Source organism: Drosophila erecta, unplaced genomic scaffold (assembly GCF_003286155.1).
Source record: "Drosophila erecta strain 14021-0224.00,06,07 unplaced genomic scaffold, DereRS2 tig00000000-arrow-pilon, whole genome shotgun sequence".
NCBI lineage: Eukaryota > Metazoa > Arthropoda > Insecta > Diptera > Drosophilidae > Drosophila > Drosophila erecta.
In genome coordinates, this window is record NW_020825194.1 from 1,224,968 (window position 1) to 1,249,382 (window position 24,415).

General features: G+C 36.1%; 1 protein-coding gene across 1 annotated transcript; it reads left to right on the forward strand.

Moving 5' to 3' along the window:
• The first annotated feature begins 594 nt into the window (after positions 1-594).
• Positions 595-23,982, forward strand: LOC6554960 (5-hydroxytryptamine receptor 1). Its single transcript, XM_026984073.1, has 2 exons — positions 595-645; positions 20,268-23,982. The coding sequence occupies exon 2, from the start codon at positions 20,637-20,639 to the stop codon at positions 22,317-22,319; it is 1,683 nt and encodes a 560-aa protein (XP_026839874.1). The 5' UTR covers positions 595-645; positions 20,268-20,636; the 3' UTR covers positions 22,320-23,982.
• Positions 23,983-24,415: the final 433 nt, after the last annotated feature.

Genomic DNA, 24,415 nt, shown 5'->3' on the forward strand with positions numbered 1-24,415 from the left:
TTGCTGTTGCTGTTGTTGCTGCTGCTGCTGTTGCTGCTGCAGTGCGGCGATGTGTTACTACTGTGCAGTTGCCGTTGCCGGCTGAATTTGTTGCTGACAATTTCTTGTTAGCGCCCGCTGTTCATGTTGCGGTTTAGTGTGCGTGTGTTCTAGACGATAAATTTTCAATTTTGCAACTTGCGTGGTTTTGTGTGAGTGAGTGCGCGCGTTTTAGCGTTTCCGCCTGTTTAGCCACCATTCAACGCAGCACAACATGGCGTATGATTGATGCCGTCTCTGCCAGACACTCGCACACGCAGACAGGCGCTTATTATATTTACATAAAACAAAATCTCGCGTGGTTAAAGGGTGAGAATTGGGTCTGTCGTGGGAAATTCAATGCCGGAACTCACTCCTACGTCATGTCTCGCGCTTTGATGGAGCACCTGACACTCACACATCCACATCACACGCTCTCAATAATCTGGTAACACCGACACCACTTCCAAACACACACTTAACTTCCATTATGCGTTAGGGCTCTTTAATTACTTACACACACCTCATCACTTATCTCATTCATTGCAGAAACGCGTTGAAGACGTCCACTGAGCCCTGAGCCCAGAAAGAGACAGGCTTAAAGGCAGTGAAAGAGATAGCAAGTAGGTGAGCGTTTCAGACAGCAGCAGCGCGTGGGAAAGTCTCGAGGGAATTAGGGCCAAAATATGTTTAATCTTCAAATTCGATCATGAAAAGCCAGAAAAAAGAGATAATGAAGATTATGACAGGTCTTACTGTGCGATTTTTAATGACATTAAAGGCTTTATATCCTAAAGTATCAAGAATTCGGATAAAAACCAGTAAGCTTCACAAATATTTGCTACACTCATTATTATTGTCAACTTTTTTGAGGAGCCAATGCGGATTTGAAGACTTCGCTACATTTTTTCGTAATTTTTCTGATTTTATGATGTTGTAGAAATTCAAAACAACAAAAAAATGCCCAAAGGCTGAAGTTCTGAAGTCCATAACTCAACTTATCTTCATCGGATTTTGAAGTGGCATTCCTCTAAATGTTTCTGGCTCAATTCTCTAAAAATCTGCATTCAAATTTAGAAATTTTTTTTTTTTAAATTTTTTTGTAATTTTTCTGATGTTCTGATGTTGTAGAAATTCAAGAATACTGAGAAATGTCCCCAGGCTGAAGTTCTAAGCTCCATAACTCAACTTATATTAATCGGATTTTGAAGTGGCATACCTCTAAATGTTTCTGGAGCAATTCTCTAAAAAACTGCATTCAAATTTAGAATTTTATTTTTTTTAAAATTTTTTGTAATTTTTCTGATGTTATGATGTTGTAGAAATTCAAAATTGACCCAAGGCTGAAGTTCTGAAGTCCATAACTCAACTTATCTTCATCGGATTTTGAAGTGGCATACCTCTAAATGTTTCTGGAGAAATTCTCTAATAAACTGCATTCAAATTTGGAAATTTATTTTTTGTACATTTTTTTGTAATTTTTCTGATGTTATGATATTGTAGAAATTCAAAAATGCCCCAAGGCTGAAGTTCTGAAGTCCATAACTCAACTTATCTTCATCGGATTTTGAAGTGGCATACCTCTAAATGTTTCTGGAGCAATTCTCTAAAAATCTGCATTCAAATTTGGAAATTTATTTTTTGTACATTTTTTTGTAATTTTTCTGATGTTATGATATTGTAGAAATTCAAAAATGCCCCAAGGCTGAAGTTCTGAAGTCCATAACTCAACTTATCTTCATCGGATTTTGAAGTGGCATACCTATAAATGTTTCTGGAGCAATTCTCTAAAAAACTGCATTCAAATTTAGAATTTTATTTTTTTTTTAATTTTTTGTAATTTTTCTGATGTTATGATGTTGTAGAAATTCAAAATTGACCCAAGGCTGAAGTTCTGAAGTCCATAACTCAACTTATCTTCATCGGATTTTGAAGTGGCATACCTCTAAATGTTTCTGGAGAAATTCTCTAATAAACTGCATTCAAATTTGGAAATTTATTTTTTGTACATTTTTTTGTAATTTTTCTGATGTTATGATATTGTAGAAATTCAAAAATGCCCCAAGGCTGAAGTTCTGAAGTCCATAACTCAACTTATCTTCATCGGATTTTGAAGTGGCATACCTCTAAATGTTTCTGGAGCAATTCTCTAAAAAACTGCATTCAAATTTAGAATTTTATTTTTTTTTAAATTTTTTGTAATTTTTCTGATGTTATGATGTTGTAGAAATTCAAAATTGACCCAAGGCTGAAGTTCTGAAGTCCATAACTCAACTTATCTTCATCGGATTTTGAAGTGGCATACCTCTAAATGTTTCTGGAGAAATTCTCTAATAAACTGCATTCAAATTTGGAAATTTATTTTTTGTACATTTTTTTGTAATTTTTCTGATGTTATGATATTGTAGAAATTCAAAATTGACCCAAGGCTGAAGTTCTGAAGTCCATAACTCAACTTATCTTCATCGGATTTTGAAGTGGCATACCTCTAAATGTTTCTGGAGAAATTCTCTTATAAACTGCATTCAAATTTGGAAATTTATTTTTTGTACATTTTTTTGTAATTTTTCTGATGTTATGATATTGTAGAAATTCAAAAATGCCCCAAGGCTGAAGTTCTGAAGTCCATAACTCAACTTATCTTCATCGGATTTTGAAGTGGCATACCTCTAAATGTTTCTGGAGCAATTCTCTAATAAACTGCTTTCAAATTTGGAATTTTATTTTTTTTTAATTTTTTTATAATTTTTCTGATGTTATGATATTGTAGAAATTCAAAAATGCCCCAAGGCTGAAGTTCTGAAGTCCATAACTCAACTTATCTTCATCGGATTTTGAAGTGGCATACCTCTAAATGTTTCTGGAGAAATTCTCTAATAAACTGCATTCAAATTTAGAATTTTATTTTTTTTTAAATTTTTTGTAATTTTTCTGATGTTATGATGTTGTAGAAATTCAAAATTGACCCAAGGCTGAAGTTCTGAAGTCCATAACTCAACTTATCTTCATCGGATTTTGAAGTGGCATACCTCTAAATGTTTCTGGAGAAATTCTCTAATAAACTGCATTCAAATTTGGAAATTTATTTTTTGTACATTTTTTTGTAATTTTTCTGATGTTATGATATTGTAGAAATTCAAAAATGCCCCAAGGCTGAAGTTCTGAAGTCCATAACTCAACTTATCTTCATCGGATTTTGAAGTGGCATACCTCTAAATGTTTCTGGAGCAATTCTCTAAAAATCTGCATTCAAATTTGGAAATTTATTTTTTGTACATTTTTTTGTAATTTTTCTGATGTTATGATATTGTAGAAATTCAAAAATGCCCCAAGGCTGAAGTCCATAACTCAACTTATCTTCATCGGATTTTGAAGTGGCATACCTATAAATGTTTCTGGAGCAATTCTCTAAAAAACTGCATTCAAATTTAGAATTTTATTTTTTTTTTAATTTTTTGTAATTTTTCTGATGTTATGATGTTGTAGAAATTCAAAATTGACCCAAGGCTGAAGTTCTGAAGTCCATAACTCAACTTATCTTCATCGGATTTTGAAGTGGCATACCTCTAAATGTTTCTGGAGAAATTCTCTAATAAACTGCATTCAAATTTGGAAATTTATTTTTTGTACATTTTTTTGTAATTTTTCTGATGTTATGATATTGTAGAAATTCAAAAATGCCCCAAGGCTGAAGTTCTGAAGTCCATAACTCAACTTATCTTCATCGGATTTTGAAGTGGCATACCTCTAAATGTTTCTGGAGCAATTCTCTAAAAAACTGCATTCAAATTTAGAATTTTATTTTTTTTTAAATTTTTTGTAATTTTTCTGATGTTATGATGTTGTAGAAATTCAAAATTGACCCAAGGCTGAAGTTCTGAAGTCCATAACTCAACTTATCTTCATCGGATTTTGAAGTGGCATACCTCTAAATGTTTCTGGAGAAATTCTCTAATAAACTGCATTCAAATTTGGAAATTTATTTTTTGTACATTTTTTTGTAATTTTTCTGATGTTATGATATTGTAGAAATTCAAAATTGACCCAAGGCTGAAGTTCTGAAGTCCATAACTCAACTTATCTTCATCGGATTTTGAAGTGGCATACCTCTAAATGTTTCTGGAGAAATTCTCTTATAAACTGCATTCAAATTTGGAAATTTATTTTTTGTACATTTTTTTGTAATTTTTCTGATGTTATGATATTGTAGAAATTCAAAAATGCCCCAAGGCTGAAGTTCTGAAGTCCATAACTCAACTTATCTTCATCGGATTTTGAAGTGGCATACCTCTAAATGTTTCTGGAGCAATTCTCTAATAAACTGCTTTCAAATTTGGAATTTTATTTTTTTTTAATTTTTTTATAATTTTTCTGATGTGATGATGTTGTAGAAATTCAAAAATGACCCAAGGCTGAAGTTCTGAAGTCCATAACTCAACTTATCTTCATCGGATTTTGAAGTGGCATACCTCTAAATGTTTCTGGAGAAATTCTCTAATAAACTGCATTCAAATTTGGAAATTTATTTTTTGTACATTTTTTTGTAATTTTTCTGATGTTATGATATTGTAGAAATTCAAAAATGCCCCAAGGCTGAAGTTCTGAAGTCCATAACTCAACTTATCTTCATCGGATTTTGAAGTGGCATACCTCTAAATGTTTCTGGAGCAATTCTCTAAAAATCTGCATTCAAATTTGGAAATTTATTTTTTGTACATTTTTTTGTAATTTTTCTGATGTTATGATATTGTAGAAATTCAAAAATGCCCCAAGGCTGAAGTTCTGAAGTCCATAACTCAACTTATCTTCATCGGATTTTGAAGTGGCATACCTCTAAATGTTTCTGGAGCAATTCTCTAAAAATCTGCATTCAAATTTGGAAATTTATTTTTTGTACATTTTTTTGTAATTTTTCTGATGTTATGATATTGTAGAAATTCAAAAATGCCCCAAGGCTGAAGTTCTGAAGTCCATAACTCAACTTATCTTCATCGGATTTTGAAGTGGCATACCTCTAAATGTTTCTGGAGCAATTCTCTAAAAAACTGCATTCAAATTTAGAATTTTATTTTTTTTAAAATTTTTTGTAATTTTTCTGATGTTATGATGTTGTAGAAATTCAAAATTGACCCAAGGCTGAAGTTCTGAAGTCCATAACTCAACTTATCTTCATCGGATTTTGAAGTGGCATACCTCTAAATGTTTCTGGAGAAATTCTCTAATAAACTGCATTCAAATTTGGAAATTTATTTTTTGTACATTTTTTTGTAATTTTTCTGATGTTATGATATTGTAGAAATTCAAAAATGCCCCAAGGCTGAAGTTCTGAAGTCCATAACTCAACTTATCTTCATCGGATTTTGAAGTGGCATACCTCTAAATGTTTCTGGAGCAATTCTCTAAAAAACTGCATTCAAATTTAGAATTTTATTTTTTTTTTAAATTTTTTGTAATTTTTCTGATGTTATGATGTTGTAGAAATTCAAAATTGACCCAAGGCTGAAGTTCTGAAGTCCATAACTCAACTTATCTTCATCGGATTTTGAAGTGACATACCTCTAAATGTTTCTGGAGAAATTCTCTAATAAACTGCATTCAAATTTGGAAATTTATTTTTTGTAAATTTTTTTGTAATTTTTCTGATGTTATGATATTGTAGAAATTCAAAAATGCCCCAAGGCTGAAGTTCTGAAGTCCATAACTCAACTTATCTTCATCGGATTTTGAAGTGGCATACCTCTAAATGTTTCTGGAGCAATTCTCTAAAAATCTGCATTCAAATTTGGAAATTTATTTTTTGTACATTTTTTTGTAATTTTTCTGATGTTATGATATTGTAGAAATTCAAAAATGCCCCAAGGCTGAAGTTCTGAAGTCCATAACTCAACTTATCTTCATCGGATTTTGAAGTGGCATACCTCTAAATGTTTCTGGAGCAATTCTCTAAAAAACTGCATTCAAATTTAGAATTTTATTTTTTTTTAAATTTTTTGTAATTTTTCTGATGTTATGATGTTGTAGAAATTCAAAATTGACCCAAGGCTGAAGTTCTGAAGTCCATAACTCAACTTATCTTCATCGGATTTTGAAGTGGCATACCTCTAAATGTTTCTGGAGAAATTCTCTAATAAACTGCATTCAAATTTGGAAATTTATTTTTTGTACATTTTTTTGTAATTTTTCTGATGTTATGATATTGTAGAAATTCAAAAATGCCCCAAGGCTGAAGTTCTGAAGTCCATAACTCAACTTATCTTCATCGGATTTTGAAGTGGCATACCTCTAAATGTTTCTGGAGCAATTCTCTAAAAATCTGCATTCAAATTTAGAATTTTATTTTTTTTTAAATTTTTTGTAATTTTTCTGATGTTATGATGTTGTAGAAATTCAAAATTGACCCAAGACTGAAGTTCTGAAGTCCATAACTCAACTTATCTTCATCGGATTTTGAAGTGGCATACCTCTAAATGTTTCTGGAGAAATTCTCTAATAAACTGCATTCAAATTTGGAAAGTTATTTTTTGTACATTTTTTTGTAATTTTTCTGATGTTATGATATTGTAGAAATTCAAAAATGCCCCAAGGCTGAAGTTCTGAAGTCCATAACTCAACTTATCTTCATCGGATTTTGAAGTGGCATACCTCTAAATGTTTCTGGAGCAATTCTCTAAAAATCTGCATTCAAATTTAGAATTTTATTTTTTTTTTAATTTTTTGTAATTTTTCTGATGTGATGATGTTGTAGAAATTCAAAAATGACCCAAGGCTGAAGTTCTGAAGTCCATAACTCAACTTATCTTCATCGGATTTTGAAGTGGCATACCTCTAAACGTTTCTGGAGAAATTCTCTAATAAACTGCATTTAAATTTGGAAATTTATTTTTTGTACATTTTTTTGTAATTTTTCTGATGTTATGATATTGTAGAAATTCAAAAATGCCCCAAGGCTGAAGTTCTGAAGTCCATAACTCAACTTATCTTCATCGGATTTTGAAGTGGCATACCTCTAAATGTTTCTGGAGCAATTCTCTAAAAAACTGCATTCAAATTTAGAATTTTATTTTTTTTTTAAATTTTTTGTAATTTTTCTGATGTTATGATGTTGTAGAAATTCAAAAATGACCCAAGGCTGAAGTTCTGAAGTCCATAACTCAACTTATCTTCATCGGATTTTGAAGTGGCATACCTCTAAATGTTTCTGGAGAAATTCTCTAATAAACTGCATTCAAATTTGGAAATTTATTTTTTGTACATTTTTTTGTAATTTTTCTGATGTTATGATGTTGTAGAAATTCAAAAATGACCCAAGGCTGAAGTTCTGAAGTCCATAACTCAACTTATCTTCATCGGATTTTGAAGTGGCATACCTCTAAATGTTTCTGGAGAAATTCTCTAATAAACTGCATTCAAATTTGGAAATTTATTTTTTGTACATTTTTTTGTAATTTTTCTGATGTTATGATATTGTAGAAATTCAAAAATGCCCCAAGGCTGAAGTTCTGAAGTCCATAACTCAACTTATCTTCATCGGATTTTGAAGTGGCATACCTCTAAATGTTTCTGGAGCAATTCTCTAAAAAAACTGCATTCAAATTTAGAATTTTATTTTTTGTAAATTTTTTTGTAATTTTTCTGATGTTATGATATTGTAGAAATTCAAAAATGCCCCAAGGCTGAAGTTCTGAAGTCCATAACTCAACTTATCTTCATCGGATTTTGAAGTGGCATACCTCTAAATGTTTCTGGAGCAATTCTCTAAAAATCTGCATTCAAATTTAGAATTTTATTTTTTTTTTAATTTTTTGTAATTTTTCTGATGTTATGATGTTGTAGAAATTCAAAATTGACCCAAGGCTGAAGTTCTGAAGTCCATAACTCAACTTATCTTCATCGGATTTTGAAGTGGCATACCTCTAAATGTTTCTGGAGAAATTCTCTAATAAACTGCATTCAAATTTGGAAATTTATTTTTTGTAAATTTTTTTGTAATTTTTCTGATGTTATGATATTGTAGAAATTCAAAAATGCCCCAAGGCTGAAGTTCTGAAGTCCATAACTCAACTTATCTTCATCGGATTTTGAAGTGGCATACCTCTAAATGTTTCTGGAGCAATTCTCTAAAAAACTGCATTCAAATTTAGAATTTTATTTTTTTTTAAATTTTTTGTAATTTTTCTGATGTTATGATGTTGTAGAAATTCAAAATTGACCCAAGGCTGAAGTTCTGAAGTCCATAACTCAACTTATCTTCATCGGATTTTGAAGTGGCATACCTCTAAATGTTTCTGGAGAAATTCTCTAATAAACTGCATTCAAATTTGGAAATTTATTTTTTGTACATTTTTTTGTAATTTTTCTGATGTTATGATATTGTAGAAATTCAAAAATGCCCCAAGGCTGAAGTTCTGAAGTCCATAACTCAACTTATCTTCATCGGATTTTGAAGTGGCATACCTCTAAATGTTTCTGGAGCAATTCTCTAAAAATCTGCATTCAAATTTAGAATTTTATTTTTTTTTAAATTTTTTGTAATTTTTCTGATGTGATGATGTTGTAGAAATTCAAAAATGACCCAAGGCTGAAGTTCTGAAGTCCATAACTCAACTTATCTTCATCGGATTTTGAAGTGGCATACCTCTAAATGTTTCTGGAGAAATTCTCTAATAAACTGCATTTAAATTTGGAAATTTATTTTTTGTACATTTTTTTGTAATTTTTCTGATGTTATGATATTGTAGAAATTCAAAAATGCCCCAAGGCTGAAGTTCTGAAGTCCATAACTCAACTTATCTTCATCGGATTTTGAAGTGGCATACCTCTAAATGTTTCTGGAGCAATTCTCTAAAAAACTGCATTCAAATTTAGAATTTTATTTTTTTTTTAAATTTTTTGTAATTTTTCTGATGTTATGATGTTGTAGAAATTCAAAAATGACCCAAGGCTGAAGTTCTGAAGTCCATAACTCAACTTATCTTCATCGGATTTTGAAGTGGCATACCTCTAAATGTTTCTGGAGAAATTCTCTAATAAACTGCATTCAAATTTGGAAATTTATTTTTTGTACATTTTTTTGTAATTTTTCTGATGTTATGATGTTGTAGAAATTCAAAAATGACCCAAGGCTGAAGTTCTGAAGTCCATAACTCAACTTATCTTCATCGGATTTTGAAGTGGCATACCTCTAAATGTTTCTGGAGAAATTCTCTAATAAACTGCATTCAAATTTGGAAATTTATTTTTTGTACATTTTTTTGTAATTTTTCTGATGTTATGATATTGTAGAAATTCAAAAATGCCCCAAGGCTGAAGTTCTGAAGTCCATAACTCAACTTATCTTCATCGGATTTTGAAGTGGCATACCTCTAAATGTTTCTGGAGCAATTCTCTAAAAAAACTGCATTCAAATTTAGAATTTTATTTTTTGTAAATTTTTTTGTAATTTTTCTGATGTTATGATATTGTAGAAATTCAAAAATGCCCCAAGGCTGAAGTTCTGAAGTCCATAACTCAACTTATCTTCATCGGATTTTGAAGTGGCATACCTCTAAATGTTTCTGGAGCAATTCTCTAAAAATCTGCATTCAAATTTAGAATTTTATTTTTTTTTAAATTTTTTGTAATTTTTCTGATGTTATGATGTTGTAGAAATTCAAAATTGACCCAAGGCTGAAGTTCTGAAGTCCATAACTCAACTTATCTTCATCGGATTTTGAAGTGGCATACCTCTAAATGTTTCTGGAGAAATTCTCTAATAAACTGCATTCAAATTTGGAAATTTATTTTTTGTAAATTTTTTTGTAATTTTTCTGATGTTATGATATTGTAGAAATTCAAAAATGCCCCAAGGCTGAAGTTCTGAAGTCCATAACTCAACTTATCTTCATCGGATTTTGAAGTGGCATACCTCTAAATGTTTCTGGAGCAATTCTCTAAAAAACTGCATTCAAATTTAGAATTTTATTTTTTTTTAAATTTTTTGTAATTTTTCTGATGTTATGATGTTGTAGAAATTCAAAATTGACCCAAGGCTGAAGTTCTGAAGTCCATAACTCAACTTATCTTCATCGGATTTTGAAGTGGCATACCTCTAAATGTTTCTGGAGAAATTCTCTAATAAACTGCATTCAAATTTGGAAATTTATTTTTTGTACATTTTTTTGTAATTTTTCTGATGTTATGATATTGTAGAAATTCAAAAATGCCCCAAGGCTGAAGTTCTGAAGTCCATAACTCAACTTATCTTCATCGGATTTTGAAGTGGCATACCTCTAAATGTTTCTGGAGCAATTCTCTAAAAATCTGCATTCAAATTTGGAAATTTATTTTTTGTACATTTTTTTGTAATTTTTCTGATGTTATGATATTGTAGAAATTCAAAAATGCCCCAAGGCTGAAGTTCTGAAGTCCATAACTCAACTTATCTTCATCGGATTTTGAAGTGGCATACCTCTAAATGTTTCTGGAGCAATTCTCTAAAAAACTGCATTCAAATTTAGAATTTTATTTTTTTTTAAATTTTTTGTAATTTTTCTGATGTTATGATGTTGTAGAAATTCAAAATTGACCCAAGGCTGAAGTTCTGAAGTCCATAACTCAACTTATCTTCATCGGATTTTGAAGTGGCATACCTCTAAATGTTTCTGGAGAAATTCTCTAATAAACTGCATTCAAATTTGGAAATTTATTTTTTGTACATTTTTTTGTAATTTTTCTGATGTTATGATATTGTAGAAATTCAAAAATGCCCCAAGGCTGAAGTTCTGAAGTCCATAACTCAACTTATCTTCATCGGATTTTGAAGTGGCATACCTCTAAATGTTTCTGGAGCAATTCTCTAAAAATCTGCATTCAAATTTAGAATTTTATTTTTTTTTAAATTTTTTGTAATTTTTCTGATGTTATGATGTTGTAGAAATTCAAAATTGACCCAAGGCTGAAGTTCTGAAGTCCATAACTCAACTTATCTTCATCGGATTTTGAAGTGGCATACCTCTAAATGTTTCTGGATAAATTCTCTAATAAACTGCATTCAAATTTGGAAATTTATTTTTTGTACATTTTTTTTTAATTTTTCTGATGTTATGATATTGTAGAAATTCAAAAATGCCCCAAGGCTGAAGTTCTGAAGTCCATAACTCAACTTATCTTCATCGGATTTTGAAGTGGCATACCTCTAAATGTTTCTGGAGCAATTCTCTAAAAATCTGCATTCAAATTTAGAATTTAATTTTTTTTTTTAATTTTTTGTAATTTTTCTGATGTGATGATGTTGTAGAAATTCAAAAATGACCCAAGGCTGAAGTTCTGAAGTCCATAACTCAACTTATCTTCATCGGATTTTGAAGTGGCATACCTCTAAATGTTTCTGGAGAAATTCTCTAATAAACTGCATTCAAATTTGGAAATTTATTTTTTGTACATTTTTTTGGAATTTTTCTGATGTTATGATATTGTAGAAATTCAAAAATGCCCCAAGGCTGAAGTTCTGAAGTCCATAACTCAACTTATCTTCATCGGATTTTGAAGTGGCATACCTCTAAATGTTTCTGGAGCAATTCTCTAAAAAACTGCATTCAAATTTAGAATTTTATTTTTTTTTAAATTTTTTGTAATTTTTCTGATGTTATGATGTTGTAGAAATTCAAAATTGACCCAAGGCTGAAGTTCTGAAGTCCATAACTCAACTTATCTTCATCGGATTTTGAAGTGGCATACCTCTAAATGTTTCTGGAGCAATTCTCTAAAAAACTGCATTCAAATTTAGAATTTTATTTTTTTTTAAATTTTTTGTAATTTTTCTGATGTTATGATGTTGTAGAAATTCAAAATTGACCCAAGGCTGAAGTTCTGAAGTCCATAACTCAACTTATCTTCATCGGATTTTGAAGTGGCATACCTCTAAATGTTTCTGGAGAAATTCTCTAATAAACTGCATTCAAATTTGGAAATTTATTTTTTGTACATTTTTTTGTAATTTTTCTGATGTTATGATATTGTAGAAATTCAAAAATGCCCCAAGGCTGAAGTTCTGAAGTCCATAACTCAACTTATCTTCATCGGATTTTGAAGTGGCATACCTCTAAATGTTTCTGGAGCAATTCTCTAAAAATCTGCATTCAAATTTGGAAATTTATTTTTTGTACATTTTTTTGTAATTTTTCTGATGTTATGATATTGTAGAAATTCAAAAATGCCCCAAGGCTGAAGTTCTGAAGTCCATAACTCAACTTATCTTCATCGGATTTTGAAGTGGCATACCTCTAAATGTTTCTGGAGCAATTCTCTAAAAAACTGCATTCAAATTTAGAATTTTATTTTTTTTTAAATTTTTTGTAATTTTTCTGATGTTATGATGTTGTAGAAATTCAAAATTGACCCAAGGCTGAAGTTCTGAAGTCCATAACTCAACTTATCTTCATCGGATTTTGAAGTGGCATACCTCTAAATGTTTCTGGAGAAATTCTCTAATAAACTGCATTCAAATTTGGAAATTTATTTTTTGTACATTTTTTTGTAATTTTTCTGATGTTATGATATTGTAGAAATTCAAAAATGACCCAAGGCTGAAGTTCTGAAGTCCATAACTCAACTTATCTTCATCGGATTTTGAAGTGGCATACCTCTAAATGTTTCTGGAGCAATTCTCTAAAAAACTGCATTCAAATTTAGAATTTTATTTTTTTTTTAAATTTTTTGTAATTTTTCTGATGTTATGATGTTGTAGAAATTCAAAATTGACCCAAGGCTGAAGTTCTGAAGTCCATAACTCAACTTATCTTCATCGGATTTTGAAGTGACATACCTCTAAATGTTTCTGGAGAAATTCTCTAATAAACTGCATTCAAATTTGGAAATTTATTTTTTGTAAATTTTTTTGTAATTTTTCTGATGTTATGATATTGTAGAAATTCAAAAATGCCCCAAGGCTGAAGTTCTGAAGTCCATAACTCAACTTATCTTCATCGGATTTTGAAGTGGCATACCTCTAAATGTTTCTGGAGCAATTCTCTAAAAATCTGCATTCAAATTTGGAAATTTATTTTTTGTACATTTTTTTGTAATTTTTCTGATGTTATGATATTGTAGAAATTCAAAAATGCCCCAAGGCTGAAGTTCTGAAGTCCATAACTCAACTTATCTTCATCGGATTTTGAAGTGGCATACCTCTAAATGTTTCTGGAGCAATTCTCTAAAAAACTGCATTCAAATTTAGAATTTTATTTTTTTTTAAATTTTTTGTAATTTTTCTGATGTTATGATGTTGTAGAAATTCAAAATTGACCCAAGGCTGAAGTTCTGAAGTCCATAACTCAACTTATCTTCATCGGATTTTGAAGTGGCATACCTCTAAATGTTTCTGGAGAAATTCTCTAATAAACTGCATTCAAATTTGGAAATTTATTTTTTGTACATTTTTTTGTAATTTTTCTGATGTTATGATATTGTAGAAATTCAAAAATGCCCCAAGGCTGAAGTTCTGAAGTCCATAACTCAACTTATCTTCATCGGATTTTGAAGTGGCATACCTCTAAATGTTTCTGGAGCAATTCTCTAAAAATCTGCATTCAAATTTAGAATTTTATTTTTTTTTAAATTTTTTGTAATTTTTCTGATGTTATGATGTTGTAGAAATTCAAAATTGACCCAAGGCTGAAGTTCTGAAGTCCATAACTCAACTTATCTTCATCGGATTTTGAAGTGGCATACCTCTAAATGTTTCTGGAGAAATTCTCTAATAAACTGCATTCAAATTTGGAAAGTTATTTTTTGTACATTTTTTTGTAATTTTTCTGATGTTATGATATTGTAGAAATTCAAAAATGCCCCAAGGTTGAAGTTCTGAAGTCCATAACACAACTTATCTTCATCGGATTTTGAAGTGGCATACCTCTAAATGTTTCTGGAGAAATTCTCTAATAAACTGCATTCAAATTTGGAAATTTATTTTTTGTACATTTTTTTGTAATTTTTCTGATGTTATGATATTGTAGAAATTCAAAAATGCCCCAAGGCTGAAGTTCTGAAGTCCATAACTCAACTTATCTTCATCGGATTTTGAAGAGGCATACCGCTAAATGTTTCTGTAGCAATTCTCTAAAAAACTGCATTCAAATTTGGAAATTTATTTTTTGTACACTTTTTCGTAATTTTTCTGATGTTATGATGTAGAAATTCAAAAATGCCCCAAGGTTGAAGTTCTGAAGTCCATAACTCAACTTATCTTCATCGGATTTTGAAGTGGCATACCTCTAAATGTTTCTGGAGAAATTCTGTAAAAGACTGCATTCAAATTTGGAAATTTATTTTTTGTACATTTTTTTGTAATTTTTCTGATGTTATGATATTGTAGAAATTCAAAAATGCCCCAAGATTGAAGTTCTGAAGTCCATAACTCAACTTATCTTCATCGGATTTTGAAGTGGCATACCTCTAAATGTTTCTGGAGAAATTCTCTAATAAACTGCATTCAAATTTGGAAATTTATTTTTTGTACATTTTTTTGTAATTTTTCTGATGTTATGATATTGTAGAAATTCAAAAATGCCCCAAGGTTGAAGTTCTGAAGTCCATAACTCAACTTATCTTCATCGTATTTTGAAGTGGCATACCTCTAAATGTTTCTGGATCAATTCTCTAAAAATCTGCATTCAAATTTAGAATTTAATTTTTTTTTTAATTTTTTGTAATTTTTCTGATGTGATGATGTTGTAGAAATACAAAAATGACCCAAGGCTGAAGTTCTGAAGTCCATAACTCAACTTATCTTCATCGGATTTTGAAGTGGCATACCTCTAAATGTTTCTGGAGAAATTCTGTAAAAGACTGCATTCAAATTTGGAAATTTATTTATTTTATAAATTTATTTTTTCTAAATTTTTTCGTACTCTACCGCACAAAACTGTCACGGCCACGCGTTTCAGTAACGGGTTTCTGATAGTCGGAAAAATCGACTATATAATTCTATCTTTTTTTTATTTGTATGTTTAGTGCATCTACTTAAGCTTCCGAGGAATTTAATTTTGGCATTATACCGCCCTGAATGCATTCTCCAGGACCCTTGGAAAACAATTCAATTAGTGGCAGCTAAGAGACAAAGTTATCCGGCAGCCATATAAAAAGATTTTATGACTCACTCCCAGGATCATGAGCAAAGGCATGCCACGTTCGTCCGGCAGCCTCATAAAAGTCAGCACAAGTATATTGAGTGGAAAATTGTGGACCAGCGATGCACTTTGTTGCGATGCAGCTGCTGCAGTTTCCCCAGCCGGATTAGATTGCATTAGATTAAAGCATCGGTATCAGATTCCCCTTGCTTTTGTTACTGAAACTGGGATTAAATGGGTTCTTCTGTGAGCAGGGTGAAAAATCAAATCGATTGCAATTGGGCTGGTGGTGAGCCATTACATTGATTGAAGCCCCTGACAAGTACGTGGCTCGAACAGGAGGCCAACAAGTTGGAAATTTGCCAACAATTAGCAGTTGTGATTGCCGCCCACAATGTGATGAAAGGGGCGGCAGGACAATGGAGAGTGGACAATGCACAAGGACAAAGGCGACACATCAACCGAAATATTTCCGTAAATAAATGCGAAATGGTATTTTTTATGATGATGTCACAGCGCGCCAGAGAAATAATTTTAAAACCAATAAATTGTGCGAAAAAACAACCGACAACAACAGAATGAGCTATAAAAGGGCAACAACAAATGTTTGACTTGACAAAACGGGCATTTATGTAGGAAGCATGAATTCCTTTGGCGGGAATCATCGATGTTTCTTCTTTCGGGGCGATGTTTCTTCATATGGCGCCATAAATAATCAAATGAAAATAACAAAGGACTATAAGACGCAGCCACGCAATATGCAAATGCTGTGCGGAAATGTGGGCATGGAGAAGGCAAAACGTATTTCGTGTTGTTTTCCAACAGGAAACGGAAAAGAAGTCAAAACGAGACGGGCTCGTCGCTGTACCCGCAATTTATGTAAAACTCAATGCTTTATAACGTCGCACATGCAGACTAGCGCTTCCTCGTATGCAAATCATATCACTCATACGCCCACGTAAACTTTAAATGCAAAAACATTATCAAAAATGAAACACCAGTGAAAATGTCGGAACAAGAAGGATGGGAATTCCTAAAGATAAGCAAATGTTTTTGTTCTGCCTCTCGTTGCTACACATGTTTTGTGAACAAATTTTATTATGCACACAAATAAACAGGCAAGCACACACACCACCCGAAATGCCTACATATGCCAGGAATTTTACACGAACTTGTGTCAAACACTCTCAAACAAAATACATGGTAAACAATGATTCACTTATATTTCTACTTATTTTTATGCTTTTCCCCCCCTACCTCGACATTTGAAAAAGGCGGCACATTCCATTTAAATTCCATTTAAAGGGATATCGAGACTGCTCTAACCATTAGATCCTATAGCAAACGGAAATCGGTTATTCAATTGGCAGTGTTATCAAGCTGTCAATTCTAAAAAAATTATAAATGCCAATTCTAATGATTATTTTGAACTGGAATATATGATACGTACTTTATCAAATATTAGTAATCAAAATAATCAATAAAGCTTTAAAGTTCGCCCTCTGATTGCTTTCCATATTTTGTTGCTCGGTGTAAGCTCCCTGGCATAAATATATGATTCGAAATCAACGCATTCATTATTTATAACCACGCCAAACGCCGAGCGGAAAAAGTGTAAGGCAATGTAACCAGCAGCTTGACACATAAACATCAAGTGCGGAAGAATTCACCCCTCGGAAGCCCATTTCGGGCCCCCCTTTTACCCAGCCAGCCAAAGTCCCCCAAAAAGGGGCGCCAATGTCGACAGCGGCAATTTAAAATTGCTGGCTTTTTAACTCGCATCCATTTACAGCAATTTTGTGAGCTCTCGAGACGAGACGTGTCCCTCGTGTGATGTGTCAGGTTGAAATTACATCGGGCACTTGGCAAATGGCAAAAATGCTGCAAGGATAACGCATGCGAGTGGGCCGTAAATAAGCAGAGTTCGGGCAAAAATTGAATGTGGAGCTTGAGAAATCAAATTTTATGACTTTGTAATTGAAAAGCGCTGGCGAAGCATATGAAATGAGTGGGCGAACAGGGCGCATACGCCGAGATTTTAATCTCCTGAGGCTCCCTTTTTGCAGTTTTCTGTCTTTTTGGCAATGCGGGCTGACTGAATTTTCTATAATGACTTGCTCACATCTAAAAAGACGTAAAATGGTATGTCTTATACGATGGCATCCTTTGGATGGAATCCTTTTACAAAATCAAATTGAATACTTTCAGCCACCTTCTTAAAATGACAAGGAAGCTGAAGCGATTTGTAGTACAACTTCAGATGGTTTTTGTCTAATGCCGAAGAGAGCCTCTCGAGGAATCATGTTTACACAATAATATTCACTGAAATGATTGGCCGAACATTGCGCATACGACTAGTGGGCCGCACACATTTAATCTTCTGAGGCTTGCCGCCTGCACTTTCGCCTTGTTTTTTTGCCAATTTATTACACTTTTTTTGCTGTCTCACTTTACCAGTGAGTCACTTGCCTCGTGACTTTCGCTGCTCAGCCACAAATCTGCTTGGCTTTAAAAATGCAGTCTGTGTGTGTGTGTGTGGTAAAAAGCGAAAGAAAATCTTAATGCGCCAGAGTGGCGGCGCCAAGCCAAACCAAACCCCATAAAAGGGAGGCTGGTGGACTGGTGGGCGGGGCAGCAGACCATAAACTGCAACCATCAACTGCATCGCATTCCCTTTCGAGTTTCGCAGTTCTTTAGTTTTTGAGTGGCTGCTGTGGGCGATACTCGGGCGGACTGCTTGAAACAATTGCGGCGATATCTGCAAAAATTAAGTTTACGCTCGCTGATTTTAAAAAGCACTTTATGCGCATCCAGCTTTTATCTTTTTCCCTGGATGAGCTTATTCGGGGGCCGATGAAAACTTAAGGAGCTGAAAGCGTCAGCGCGGCCATAAAATATATTTTGTGTTAACTGAATGGCGAGCCAGTAAATCCGCACAGGACCTAATAAGACAGAAGGGGTGGCGGCATAAATCCAAATGGAATTCTTCGTAGTAAACTATTTGCTGCCTTCCAACAAAGTGTAGCAGTTGGCCAACTAAAATTACACTTGTTTAGCTGCTGGGTCTCCCCCGATTCCCAGATTTCGAGTGGCATTCAGCTGCTGAAGAGGTCCTGTCAGCAAAGTCGAGCGGCTGCGGCAAACCTCAAGACGCTGCCGCAAAAGCCAGAGAAACTGCCAAATATTTGAAAAGTTCTGAGTCCGCAGGAGAATGCCAGATATGGTGGGGAGGAAGGAAAAAGCTGGCTGAGAGAAAGTTGCCCGTGCAGGACGAAGGACATAAATATTAAAACCTATGAATATTTACGCCCCTGTCAGCTTGGGCAATAATACAAATAAGGCCACTGCCAAACGGAGGAGGCCTCTCTAAGCCTTAGCTGCCAAATCGCCCACCATGCTCCCCCGAACGATTCATAATTAAATTACATTATTTATGTCCTGTTGCCAGGAGAATTCATCCGGACAGGAGTCGCAGCTCCGGACGACGGGGCTTAAAGCGGCTTACGACTCGCTATTTGCTGACCAAATAATTGGGCCATCTTGTCCCCTTGATTAGCATAATTAACACCGAAAGTCACTCGAGCGCAGCCACCCGCCAAAAGCAAATAAATTCGAGTGCATTCGCAGTAGCTGGCAGCATGAAATCACGAAATGAACTCGTGCGCAATTCGAAATTTCAATTGTCGCACAATTTCCCGCTAGAGATGAATTTTCCAAAAATTTCAAACCCAAACAGTGCAATGTTTTTGCAGTGCTATTTATCATTATACCCGGCCGATTAGTTTGCTGGTATTCGTGTACATGCCTCTTTGTTGTTCAACTTGTTTAGAATTTAGTGACACTCCAAATGTTGTGGGGCTATAAATTGTCAACTATTTCCAGTGGTCATATGGAACTCTTTAACAATGCGCAGGATGAATAGAGCATGCGGGCTTGAAAAATATTTGTAAAGTTTTTAAGGGAAACGTAAAAAAGTTACTTCGCTTACTTGTTACTTATAGGCTTTACAATCAAAATAAACACAGTCAGCTTAACAAAAAAGTCCATATTAACGAAAGTACTAGCTTAAAATGTAGTAAATGAGCTGTTGTACAACCCACCTACTTGTAATTCTTGGCCAGTGCAGGCAGCAATTTTTTTCCTCAGAGAATATGTAGTTTCATAATGATGCTGTGTTCCAGCTTCAATTTGGCGCTCTGAAACTTGTCTCCAGTTTCACACAATGCCTGAGTGTAGCACCTGGCGCACAGGTGTGGCAGTGTCTGGCCGTCTAGACGTCCTTGCCACCCATTCCATTTCGCCAGATTTTCGCGGCTCAATTGCCACTTGGCCGCCTTCAATTCAATAAATCGCACAGGGAGACATATGAGAACGGGACTCGCAAATGGCGATTTAAAGCGGCTTCTCAAATGCGAGAGGTTCGACGACACCTTCGCATGCCTAGCCATGGAATTCAATTAGGGAGCAGTATAAATTGTATTTCGTCGTCCTTTCCCTCTAGGACTACTGACCGCAAAGGCAGAAGGCCGGGGAAAAGGGCGAAATAAATAAAAATGCCAAACGGAAGCGCCCCACGAAAATGGCCGCAACAATGGCGGAGGCGCCACCGCCTTTTAGCTGCCCTTTGTTTATTTGTTTCGCATTGCGGAGAGCGTCAAGTGCTGGTGGGCTGGTTGGATGTGTAGGCGGGTCAGGCGGTCAGGCGGGAGCCAACAATTCAATAATCAAAAGAAGTATGAAAATTAATACAAAAGGACGAACGACAGGCTCTGATGATTCACCGCGCGGCAGGGAAATGGGGAAAACTCTTGGCGGGTACACAAACCATCTGCTGATGGCCGCCGGGCCATGAAAACGTGGTTCGCGGTTTCTTCTCTATTATTTTCCTTTTTCGCCCATTGTTTCATTGTTTAAAAATTTTCTCTGGAAAATGTAACAACTGTGACCATCATTAGGGCGACATGTGCGTGTGTTGAGGTCTTTGTGTGCTTGGAAAAGCGATGAAGAAAATGTAAAAGTGTGGGACGAATGACGCCCCTAGGCCCCTGAATTTTATGCGAATTTAAATTTTAGTCTTTAAGACACTGCCATTTGCACTTTATAAATCCAGCTGAGTAATGAATTTCCTCCCCTTCTATTTTGCAGCCCCGGCGACAATCACACAGTCTGCCAAACCGACTGCGGCAAGCCACAGAGATTTATTGAATGAGATACCCGGAGTACAAGGCATAAACGTCAATGACCACATCAGCTGGTAGCCTGAGGCAGCGTTTTTATTAGGCAAACGCCCCACATAAATTAGTAATCAAGCAACGCGACTCGAGGCGAAACTTATAAGAGGGCTCTATTTTTATTGAAATTATGATTAATGACAAGAGTGTCGAAGTAAAACGCGGCACGGTGGCGTATACGCAATGATGCTGAGGCTCGAGGAGGCGATTATGCTGGGCAGCAGGTCAGCACTGGGTTGCTCATACGCCGCGTTAGCCCGCTGCCACCATTGAAAGACTGCGGATGGCTTTATCTGGACAGGACTGGCGGCGCCATCAGAGCCACCGCCAGCACAGAAACCACAGAGCCCAGGGAAACCACCAGAAACTGATCTCCACCGCCACGCTGACTCTGTTCGTGCTCTTTCTGAGCAGCTGGATAGCCTATGCGGCGGGCAAGGCCACCGTTCCCGCTCCGCTCGTGGAAGGCGAGACGGAGTCGTCCTCCTTGCAGGACTTCAACAGCAGTAGCGCCTTCCTGGGGGCCATAGCCTCGGCCTCGTCGTCGGGATCGGGATCGGGCTCGGGCTCGGGCTCGGGCTCGGGATCCTATAGCCTGCCCTCGATGAACAGCAGCCCCATTGCCATAGTCTCGTATCAAGGCATCACCAGCAGCAACGTGGGCGACAGCAATACGACTTTGGTGCCCCTATCGGACACTCCATTGCTCCTGGAGGAATTCGCAGCCGGAGAGTTTGTACTGCCCCCGCTGACGTCCATCTTCGTGAGCATCGTGCTGCTAATCGTGATCCTGGGCACGGTGGTGGGCAACGTTCTGGTCTGCATAGCCGTTTGCATGGTGCGCAAGCTGAGGAGACCGTGCAACTACCTTTTGGTGTCCCTGGCCCTCTCGGATCTCTGTGTGGCACTTCTGGTGATGCCCATGGCCTTGCTTTACGAAGTGCTGGAGAAGTGGAACTTTGGTCCGCTGCTCTGCGACATCTGGGTGTCCTTCGATGTGCTGTGCTGCACGGCCTCGATCCTGAATCTGTGTGCCATATCCGTGGATCGATACCTGGCCATCACGAAACCCCTGGAGTACGGGGTGAAGAGGACTCCTCGGCGAATGATGCTGTGCGTGGGCATCGTCTGGCTGGCGGCCGCCTGCATCTCATTGCCTCCTCTGCTGATCCTGGGCAACGAGCACGAGGACGAGGAGGGCCAGCCCATCTGCACGGTGTGCCAGAACTTCGCATATCAGATCTACGCCACGCTGGGCTCATTTTACATACCACTGTCGGTGATGCTGTTTGTGTACTACCAGATCTTCAGGGCGGCGAGGCGGATTGTCCTGGAAGAGAAACGCGCACAGACGCATTTGCAGCAGGCTCTCAATGGCACGGGATCGCCGTCGGCACCGCAGGCTCCGTCCTTGGGCCACACCGAGTTGGCCAGCTCGGGAAATGGCCAGAGGCACAGCAGCGTGGGCAACACTTCGCTCACCTACTCCACCTGTGGTGGGCTGAGCAGCGGAGGAGGAGCACTCGCAGGACATGGCAGTGGGGGTGGCGTGAGTGGTTCGACTGGACTCCTGGGCTCTCCGCATCACAAGAAGCTGCGGTTTCAGCTGGCCAAGGAGAAGAAGGCCTCCACCACTCTGGGCATCATCATGTCGGCCTTTACCGTCTGCTGGCTGCCCTTCTTCATCCTGGCCCTGATTCGTCCTTTCGAGACAATGCACGTGCCGGCATCGCTCTCGTCCCTATTCCTCTGGCTGGGCTATGCCAACTCCCTGCTGAACCCTATTATCTATGCCACCTTGAACAGGGATTTCCGCAAACCCTTCCAGGAGATCCTCTACTTCCGCTGCTCCAGTCTGAACACCATGATGCGGGAGAACTACTACCAGGATCAGTACGGCGAGCCTCCCTCGCAGCGAGTGATGCTGGGCGATGAGAGGCACGGGGCGAGGGAGAGCTTTCTCTAGGCCCATCCACGAGGACCTGCATCCCGGAGAATCTGAGCTGCTCGAAGGGTCTTCCCCAGGTTTCCGGAAGAAGGCGACTCCTCTGCTCGACACACTCACACACTTAGGTATACACACTGGGGTGTACTTCTTAAGCGACTAGAAAATTTAAAGTCTTTAGTGGGAAAAGTAGGCTCTGAGATGTTTAAGGTACCGTGTCGGTATAGTTTATTTAGCAGAAATAATCATTTAATATTATTTGTATCTGTGAGTTCGATTAGGTCCGTTGAGTGTCTATAAATTAATTTTGCATTTCATTTAAAGATGTCTTGAAAAGGGTTACATTGATTATAGACCCGTTGACTCACCAGAAAACGTACGGAAAACAGAGCAAATATTACCTTTCCCCGCATATTGCCACCCCAGTACACACACATGGATATTTGTATGTAGTAGTGCTAGTAGTGCGTATCTCTGTATATGTGCACCCCCTGAAACTTGCAGCAAAGTGCGAATTGTAGACGACTCCTCTAAATGTAACTTGTTGTTGTAATTTTAAATGTAGAACTAAGCAATCGACGTGGTACGTGCCACACACACAATCACACTCACCAACCCAATCACACACACACAAACACACACACACGGTTGTAACTGTGACAGGTTTCTACGGTTCCTTTTATGTTTCGAAAACAATCAGCACCGGATATGAGACACAATCGTTATCGAATCTATTGATACCTCCCAAAACGAGAAAGATCCCACAATCCCCATCCCAAATTTTGCCAGCGTAGTTAGTTTATTTGCGATACTCAAACTGAGCCAAAAATTAAATTTACAAACTGCAGATTGCAGCCAAATTAAGCCTACTGATTAACCTAGATATATTTACGTTTGAGCAAGAAGCTATCCACTGTAAATACCCAGCCACCTGCGGCTCTGTCTATAAAGATATATATTATATAAACATATAGAAAAGGTAGCCTATATATATATGTATACACTGTGCGGCTCAGGCTGCAGCTCAAGTGAGAAGAACTAAATTGTATTTTGTAACTTTCTGCATTAGTCTTTTGTTGTATTTTGTATGAAAAGTCACGCCTCTCTGTGATACCAAACATTAAGCATTACTTTTATGTTTAGATCGAAGCTGCATCAGACGTAATACAGACATACCTATACATATAGATCTAGTCAACTAAGTGTGCATGTTTTTATTGTATGTGTATGTAGCACTGCGAGAAGTGCATTATGATATTCGCAACAAACAACCAACCAAAAACAATGGAAACTGAGCTATTCGTAACTTGATGAGATAAACTATCAAACTATTTACATAACCCACACGCATATACTCCCTCACACCCACGAAACTAAAGTGAAATGGAAAATTGAAAACGGCAATCGGATAATGAAAATGAAAATGAAAAACAAACAAGGGCAAGCGAGCATGACAAACTAAGCGCAGCTAATTATACGCAACCGAACTAAAGTTCATTAAAAAAAACAAACATCAAATATTATAATTAAAAACAAAAACCAAGTAATTGAGAATACAAACAAATAAAACTAACATCACTTTTCGAGTGAAGCTTACAAAACTGCATTTGAAAACTGTTTTCCCAACAACAAACTTGCGGAAATTAAGGCATCAAATAAAAGGCAACCGTATCAATGTAATTCACTTGCTCTGAAGTTTTATTATGTTTGGGTGGTATTATTTAGCTTTATACTTGAACATCTTGTTAAAGTGTTAAAACGATATATTTTGAAACATTCTTTTCAAGGGTGTTAATCGACATTTCTTGTAGCATGTCAGCTCGTTAAAGCACTTAAGTAATTACCTTTTAAGTTGCACTAATAAATTGAGCGACAGGTTTCACTTTCTCGGGTTCAAAAATGCGAATTAAAGTCAGAACTTAATTCAAATTCAACAAATGCGAATTGCAGCAGCTGCTGCCCGTTTTTGCAGCTGAATGTCAACTCAAAGTGCAATTCAACGGGCGGCGGCCCAAAAAACATAGAAAAGCAGCTGCAATCCAGTCGCCACCGAGTGCATACAGCTCATTGCGAATGACAAGTTGGGCAAACGGAAACGGAAGTGAAAAGCGAGAAAT